Source organism: Colobus angolensis, unplaced genomic scaffold, assembly GCF_000951035.1.
Source record: "Colobus angolensis palliatus isolate OR3802 unplaced genomic scaffold, Cang.pa_1.0 Scaffold49, whole genome shotgun sequence".
Lineage (NCBI taxonomy): Eukaryota > Metazoa > Chordata > Mammalia > Primates > Cercopithecidae > Colobus > Colobus angolensis.
Genome location: NW_012118376.1, coordinates 6,481,524 through 6,489,641, shown reverse-complemented (window position 1 = coordinate 6,489,641; position 8,118 = coordinate 6,481,524). Strand labels below are relative to the sequence as shown.

At 38.1% G+C, this 8,118-nt stretch overlaps 1 protein-coding gene across 5 annotated transcripts in view; it reads left to right on the top strand.

Annotated features, from left to right (window-relative positions):
• Positions 1-3,039, top strand: part of BTF3 (basic transcription factor 3) — a 7,672-nt gene extending 4,633 nt beyond the window's left edge. For 3 of the 5 annotated variants that reach the window (XM_011959267.1, XM_011959270.1, XM_011959271.1), the window contains 3 exons: positions 3-204; positions 1,747-1,803; positions 2,604-3,037. In XM_011959267.1, coding sequence (XP_011814657.1) covers positions 3-204; positions 1,747-1,803; positions 2,604-2,650 — 306 coding nt within the window. In that variant the 3' untranslated portion in view covers positions 2,651-3,037. Of the gene's footprint in view, positions 1-2; positions 205-1,746; positions 1,804-2,147; positions 2,153-2,603 lie in introns of all 5 variants that reach the window. The other 2 variants (XM_011959268.1, XM_011959269.1) reach the window with 2 other exon arrangements.
• Positions 3,040-8,118: the final 5,079 nt, after the last annotated feature.

Sequence of the window (8,118 nt, the reverse complement as noted above, 5' to 3'; positions counted from 1 at the left end):
AGGTGAATATGTTTACAAACCAAGGAACAGTGATCCACTTTAACAACCCTAAAGTTCAGGCATCTCTGGCAGCGAACACTTTCACCATTACAGGCCATGCTGAGACGAAGCAGCTGACAGAAATGCTACCCAGCATCTTAAACCAGCTTGGCGCAGATAGTCTGACTAGTTTAAGGAGACTGGCCGAAGCTCTGCCCAAACAATGTGAGTTTGCTAGTAATGGTTTTGCCAGGGAATTACTCATTTAGCAGCTGATTTCTGATCTTAGGGCTCAGAATGGATATAAGTATTTTTAAGTTTAGAAATGCAAGCTTTAAAAATAACAGATTTGTAACTGATTTTAAGCAAGTGCCCTTGCTCAAGTTTGCAGTAATTGATGTAGCATGCTATGATCGTTACACTTGATTTTGTGGAATGTTTTCTACTTACTTGATTTGGATCAGATACTTAACTAGAAATGATGAAAATGTTAATTTGGTGCTTTGCCAATAACTACTTGTAAGTTTGGAATTGAAAAAATTAGTGTAAATTATGAAATTACTTCAGTTTCATCTATGTAGTTGATATTACCAGTAATCTTTTAAAAATGGCCTGCCGGCCGGGCGCGGTGGCTCAAGCCTGTAATCCCAGCACTTTGGGAGGCCGAGACGGGCGGATCACAAGGTCAGGAGATCGAGACCATCCTGGCTAGCACGGTGAAACCCCGTCTCTACTAAAAAATACAAAAAACTAGCCAGGCGAGGTGGCGGGCACCTGTAGTCCCAGCTACTCGGGAGGCTGAGGCAGGAGAATGGCGTAAACCCGGGAGGCAGAGCTTGCAGTGAGCTGAGATCTGGCCACTGCACTCCAGCCTGGGCGGCAGAGCGAGACTCCGTCTCAAAAAAAAAAAAAAAAAAAAAAAATGGCCTGCCAATATTCTGGCATTTTTAATTACAGTGTGATAGGGATTTTATTCAGGGCAGAAAATAGTGTAGCTGAATATACATCTGAGTATGTGGCAGTGTTACGCTGTTTTCTACCTTCTTAAAATTTTGAAGAATGGGAATGCAGGAGCAAGTCAGAGGCTTATATATGGCTCTTTAGTTTACCTATGTTTTTCTAGGTATTGACTCAGCCTGCCTCAGTTTTCATTTTCATTGTCACGTTGAGTTGCAGGTTCTAAACTGTCAGGGCTTTCAGAGCTGAAGTAGGCTTTTGAAGTATCCCACTGATGCTTGTATGGGGCTAGTACATAACTCTCCTGTGTACGTTCATATTCTTGTGTGATAGAGTAGAGTGGATGCTTACCACTCACAGACTCTTAATTTTTTTACTTTAATGTTTTCATTTCAGTAAGTGGTTATTGAGCATCACCCTTATGCCACACACAAAGTAGTTGAGAAAATGGCATCTTCATTTGTCTCCCAAAATAAATCTTACCATGATTTGGTATGTGGGTTTTACCTGCACTCTAAGAGCTCCCTACTACCTTTATACTACCTCAGGGCCTATGGTGGCCCAGAGGGATTGAAAGGATGGGTATGGAATTTTGTTTGTTGGCTGTTCCTAGTATTTTAACCCATTTGTAGACATTAGAATATCATGTTATTGATAGTATCGTAGATAAAATCCCAAATGTCCCTTATCACGGAAATAAATTGTAACAACGCTTGGCATTTCATGTGGTTTTTTTTTTGTTTTTTTGTTTTTTTGGGTGGTTATTTATTAAAAACCTAGACAAATAATGTTTACATTTTCCTTTCATAGCTGTGGATGGAAAAGCACCACTTGCTACTGGAGAGGATGATGATGATGAAGTTCCAGGTAGGAACGTTTACTTGAGGTTAACCTAGGGAATCTTAGCAAGGGAGAATAAGAAATCTTTGTAGGATAAACTACCCAGGGAAGAGGGGTGGTAAGTTAAGATGGACATAGACCTTACTTAGAATGAGAAAAATAATGCAATATTAGGTAATTGAGAATTATGTTTATAGACTTGACTTGGCTTGTTTCTGTGTGGGATCCCAAGGATGTGTAGGTATCTGATCTTAAATATTGAATAAATAAATATATATATAGTACTCTAAATATAACTATTATCTGCAGAGCACTAATGACCCTTGCTCCCTACTTTGAAATTCATGATTTTACAAGAAGTTGTGGAGTAGTTCAGGTATCTTGGGATATATATATAAAAAAACATTCTAAAATCTGTAGCAGCATAACTCCTTTGGGAATCATGGACATTTTTGTCTCTTGTTATTGGATAAATTTACTTTCTTCTAAAATATTTATTGGGCAGGAGAATCACTAGACTCACAAATATTCCCATTTTGCATAGACAGGTATCCTTAGGAATCCAGGAAAATTTTAACATTCTGTGTCATTGTATTCTTTGGTTCTGCTTCCCCATATTATGTTGACCAGTCTATGAGATGGGATGGGGTGGTAGGGGGTGGGGAGCTTTTTTTTTTTTCCCCTCTCCTCCATTCTTGTTCTTGGGGCTATGACACAGTATTTATTATCACTGACAAATGAATGTCTTTCCCTCATCCCCTTTCAAGATTGATGATGATTTGTAGATTTGGCTTTTTTAAGAATTTCTACTCTTTTCCTTTTCCTAGATCTTGTGGAGAATTTTGATGAGGCTTCCAAGAATGAGGCAAACTGAATTGAGTCAACTTCTGAAGATAAAACTTGAAGAAGTTACTGGGAGCTGCTATTTTATATTATGACTGCTTTTTAAGAAATTTTTGTTTATGGATCTGATAAAATCTAGATCTCTAATATTTTTAAGCCCAAGCCCCTTGGACACTGCAGCTCTTTTCAGTTTTTGCTTATACACAATTCATTCTTTGCAGCTAATTAAGCCGAAGTTCAAGCCTGGGAATCAAGTTTGAAACAAAGGTTAATAAAGTTCTTTGCCTAGTATACAGTTTTTTTTTTTTTTTTATTGACACTGATCTGTACACAGTAAAGCAAAATTGCTTATAGAAAGCTAATCATGGTATGTAATATGGCTGATAACCTTTGGGATTTGATTAAAGATTTAAAATCACAGTGTAGTGTAACAAAGGTGGTATAAAGTTCTCATGTTTGAAAACTTTTCTCTCCAACAGTCCTTAGTGCTTCCATGGTATGTGGTGGGTGTAAATATGAGAATAGAGTAGATAAACAGACTTTTCCCCATGCTATTCTCTATTGTAGGCATATGTTAAGTGCCTTTTCTGAATTACCTTGGTGTTACCTCCTTTATTCCTCAATTTGTGAAGAACTAATAGTTCCTTTTTGTAGATGTAACCTGAGGTTTAGAACTTGTAAAAAGTAAAAGTAATTTCCAGATCCCTTCTTTGTAGGATATTTTATAAGGTGACTTGGAAAAGGTAGTGTTTAGAATAGGAATGGCTCCTGGGTCACTGTCTACCTTAAGTGTCAACACTAATGAATAGGGTTATGTTTGTATGTAATAATACATGTACAGTAAAATTGAGCATATACAGTTAAAAGAATTTGTAATGTCTGCCACCATAATCAGGTTACCAAACAGTTTCATGGTCCCAGAAATCCCTCATCGGGTTACTTTAAACATTCTTACAAATTACAATTCAAACAATTGTGTAATCTGAACCAAGGCCATTTGAGGAAGAAAATAGTCTTAGTTTCTACTTGTAATGATAATTTATTTTAAATCTTCATAGCAATTTGCAAGTACCTTTTGAAAGTACTATACAGCTGTATCTAAAAGCCACTATTAACTGTAGGGAAAACAAAGTTTCGAATAAATAGTATTTGCACATATTTACATTGTATTTTCCTCAGGATGTTTATCAGTTTTGCTACATTGTATTTTCCTCAGGATGTTTATCAGTTTTGTTGAAGTACACTGCTACAGTGAGAATCCTGAAGTCTCAACTGCAACAAAATTATAAAAACTAAATGCGCATTTGCAGACTCTTGTGGGTCAGGTTGGGCTGTGCTTATATAGTCACGCTAGGTCCCACACTGATGCTAGCACCTGTCTGGGACATTCAGCTTCCTGGCAGAGAAGATGGTGGGTCATGTGCTTGCTGGCCCTTAAAGCTGTTACAAACATAACCAAAGCAAGTGGAATGGCTAAGCTGGAGGGCAGTGGCATGGGGCCTGAGGATTTATGTTTCTGACAAGTTCCCAGATGATGCTAATGCTACTGGCCTACTGGCCCTGCTTTGAGTAGCATGATTGGAAACATTCTCAGCTCAGGAAGTATTGGGGGTGACTGACTGACTGACAAGCTTGTGGAGAATGCCACTGTCTGAATATCTTTCCGGTTTGATCTAGGTGTAGCAGAAAGGGACTAAACAGAAATGTAGTTGATTTCCAGGTGAGGCCTGTCCCAGCAGATCTTGCTTATTGGACAGATGTTGTCTAAGGTTAAGCCTGTTGTGCCTGCACTCAGCAACTTCTTTCCAACAATCTAAAATTATTTCTTCAGCTTATTGTGTAAATAAGGGTGTGTGTTGGTGGCTATGGATTAATTTGACAAGTTTTTCTTGTAGTCTCTTCAACATCAAAATAGGTGGGGTTATGTTACAGTTAGAAAGGACCAAAAGTCTAGTTGCTACAAAGGTTTGTCACATTTGAAGTTTGTGGTTTGCCCATGGTTGGGCTCTGCTTTACTCAGAAACATCTAACTGGGACATTGCCAGTTTCATGATAGGGAAAAGATGGAGAACAATCAGCTGGCTCTTTCAAAGTTATGCTGGGAAGTGATGCATATCATTAATAAACTTCCTTAGCCAAAGCAAGTCACATACATAGTAGTGGCTGTGGGACTGAGGAAGTATAACCCTCCAGGGTAGCAGATATTTTTGGATAATAATGCAATCTACCATATCCTTGCAATTTTTGTTTAATTGTCTACAGTCCCTTTAGCTGCTGTTACATATAAAAAGCACTCTACCACTTGTTTTGTGTCTTCTTTGCTTATAACCCCAAGAAAGAGCCTCATTGTACAGGTAAGAAAATTATCTTTAAGAGGTGAAATTACTTACCTCAGGTCACACAGCCCCCCAGGTGTTAGGATGAGATTCAAATCCAAGTCTGCTCTTTCAAGTTCACTACCTGCTGCAAAGAATTTTAGACCCTGGCAGACTAGAGGGGCAGACCGGAACAAACTCGTTTTCAGCTGGAAACTGAAGTAGACATCTGTTTTAATCTGAGAGCTTTTAGGATTAATACCCTTTATTTGTTGAAATAATTCAACTAAAATACATTCGTTTCATTCCCATAACCCTATGGTTCACAGAACAGAAAGCTACATTCTAAAATTTGGAAACAGAAATGAGCTGAAAGATTTTGGTCTGATTTCTACTAATCATTCTTTTTCTCCATTAATGCTAGATTCATGTTCTTCAGTAGCTCTTCCCTCCCTCTGCCATCCCAGTAAGATATATATGAGTGTATGTGTATTATATATAATATATATGTTATATAATACACATATACCTTTTTTTGAGAGAAGTATTAAGGCAACTAATAACAGTTTTCAGCTTTTCCAAAAAAGTGATTAGAAAAGTCTTTATTTACGTAAGTTTTCATCGCTGCAATCAGCACAGTCTTGAATGCCATTTTTGCAGCGAGTTCTGGGAATGCAGGCACAGTCAGCAAAGAAAACAGTATCACATCTCCAGCCTGAACACTTTGGGCACTGTAAAACTAGACAATTTTATTTATTTTTAAAACCGTAACTGTTAAAATGTCAAGGTGAACTGAAAAAGATATTATTGGAAAAGAAATTGCCCCCTGGATCTTAAAAATATTAGTGAAAACTGCCCAGCAGGGAAATTGCAGATGTTTATTAAAGATTCTACATGTTTGGGTGAAAGAATTTGTACTTTGAAAAGCCAAGACAAGTACTACCCCTCACCATTAGCCTAAAAATAAACATACTGACATATTACATAATAAGAAAGGGTCCCTTTGAGTTTGTATGTTCAGTCAGCAGGGAAAAGAATCACTGCTAATTGGCAGCTAGCAAGAAGAAAGGGTTATCTGTAATTCCTAGCATTTCTATTTCTACCCTCCACAATGACCAGACAAAAGGCAGGAAATTGTCTATTTAATGTATTTCTGATAGGGCTTTCAGATACTAATTGGGGCCACGAGGTATTGGAATTGCACCTCTGCCATAGTTTTATGAGATTGTGGGGTGATCAGGTGTCTGCCAAGTATTAAACTACTGTAGGGAACAGAATGAGGGGAGGAGAGGAGGAGGAAAGTGAGGGAGGAAAAGCAAGGAAATGGCCAAGTTAAAAAATTTTTTGAGAGCCAAAGCACTCAACAGAATTTTGTTTGATCTTCACCAACATTTGTAAAGAAATATAGAAGGAATTTGATAGCAGATAAGAGCTATCAAGATTATTTCCTTTGGTAATTCTTACAGAACTGGTTGTATTCTTAGCTAGAGAATTTATCTAGTTTAAATATGCACAAACTACTGGAAATGATAGAATCTTAAAATCATGGATGTATCCTTAAGGAAGGCTTGTAAGCATGAGTTAATTTATGTAATTGAAGTATGAGGGTAGCTACTCCAAGAAGCCATTAAAAAATTAATGACATATTTTCATTTTTACCTGATTCATCTGAGCAATCACCACAGTCATTTCTTGTGTCACACACCTTGTCCATATATGTCCAAATCTTCTGGGACACTTGAATATTAAGTTTTGTGGGAGATACTCTGTTGGGCATTTGACCTGTATTAGACAAAGGCATTAATTCTAATAGCATTCATGTACAATAATGTTTTCATATAATTCTGAAGTTTAGTTATTAGTTGCTGGTGACTGTTTTTAAATTTTAATTACTTGTCCACCTTACCACAGTAGGTAGCAGATTCGTCTTCCCCTTGACTGCAGTCCAGTTTGCCATTACACAGCTGGGAGAGTGGCAAGCAAGTGCTGAGGTCCTCTCATAAGAAGCCCAGTTGCTGTGAAGCTGTCTTACATTGTCAAGGTGGTAAATCTGGAAGGTATTTATTTATTTATTTATTTAGAGATGGAGTTTTGCACTGTCATCCAGGCTGGCATACAGTGGCACCATGTCAGCTCACTGCAACCTCTGCCTCCTGGGTTCAAGTGATTCTCCTGCTTCGGCCTCCCTAGTAGCTGGGATTACAGGCACCTGCCACCACACCTGGCTAATTTGTGTATTTTTAGTAGAGATGGGGTTCACCATGTTGGCCAGGCTGGTTTGAACCCCTAACCTCAAGTGATCCACCCACCTCAGCCTCCCAAAGTGCTGGGATTACAGGCATGAGCCATCGTGCCCGGCCTAAATCTGGAAGATTTATAAGACAAGTATTAAATGTTGACACATGCATTCATGATCATGAACATCAGCTTTAATAACAACATGCCTCTCTTCCCCCTTCTGCTTCTTACCATCATTCTTTTTTTGACCGAAGTTTTAGCTGTAACCATTGTCCTTTTCCCCATTATTTCTCCTCCCTCTTTTCTTTCTTATTCTCCCTCATTCTTTTTTGTAATACTACTGTATGTGGGCAAACAAGCCTATACTCACTACTGCTGGAGAAGTACTGGAAAGTGCCTGGGAGAGGGTCCATAGGCCTAGGCTCCGGCTTGAGCTTTACCATGGGATGGTTACGTAGCCCCCTCCATTATTTTCTTAGCTAGAAATGAGAGCAAGGATAACTCTCTATGCTGACTTCATGAGGATACTATGAGTTAAATTGATCTTATTGTTTAAATGTAATTAGTCTACCCTATCGAAAAACGAATGGGAGGTAGTCAAAATAATGTAAAAGGTATTTTTAAAAATTTCAAGTGCATAAAAATTAGATGGTAGAAGTTAAGATGTAAATAGCTCATTGGTAACATTTGTATCTCAGACACATTTACACCTAAATAATGTATACCCAGAAAATTCCAGATGGGTGTGTAGAGTGATAAACAGGCTGGAAATACTTTAGGTACCTGATTTAGAGGGGGTGAGGGCTTGGTAAAGGTGCATTTTACATCTTAAATATTTTATAGTTGGGACTATGTTGACAAGAGGCAGATAACACCAGTTTATATCCCTTAATCTAAGAGGTGCCTGGCATTGTGGTTTTAGGGACAAGAACTGTTATGCTCTGAT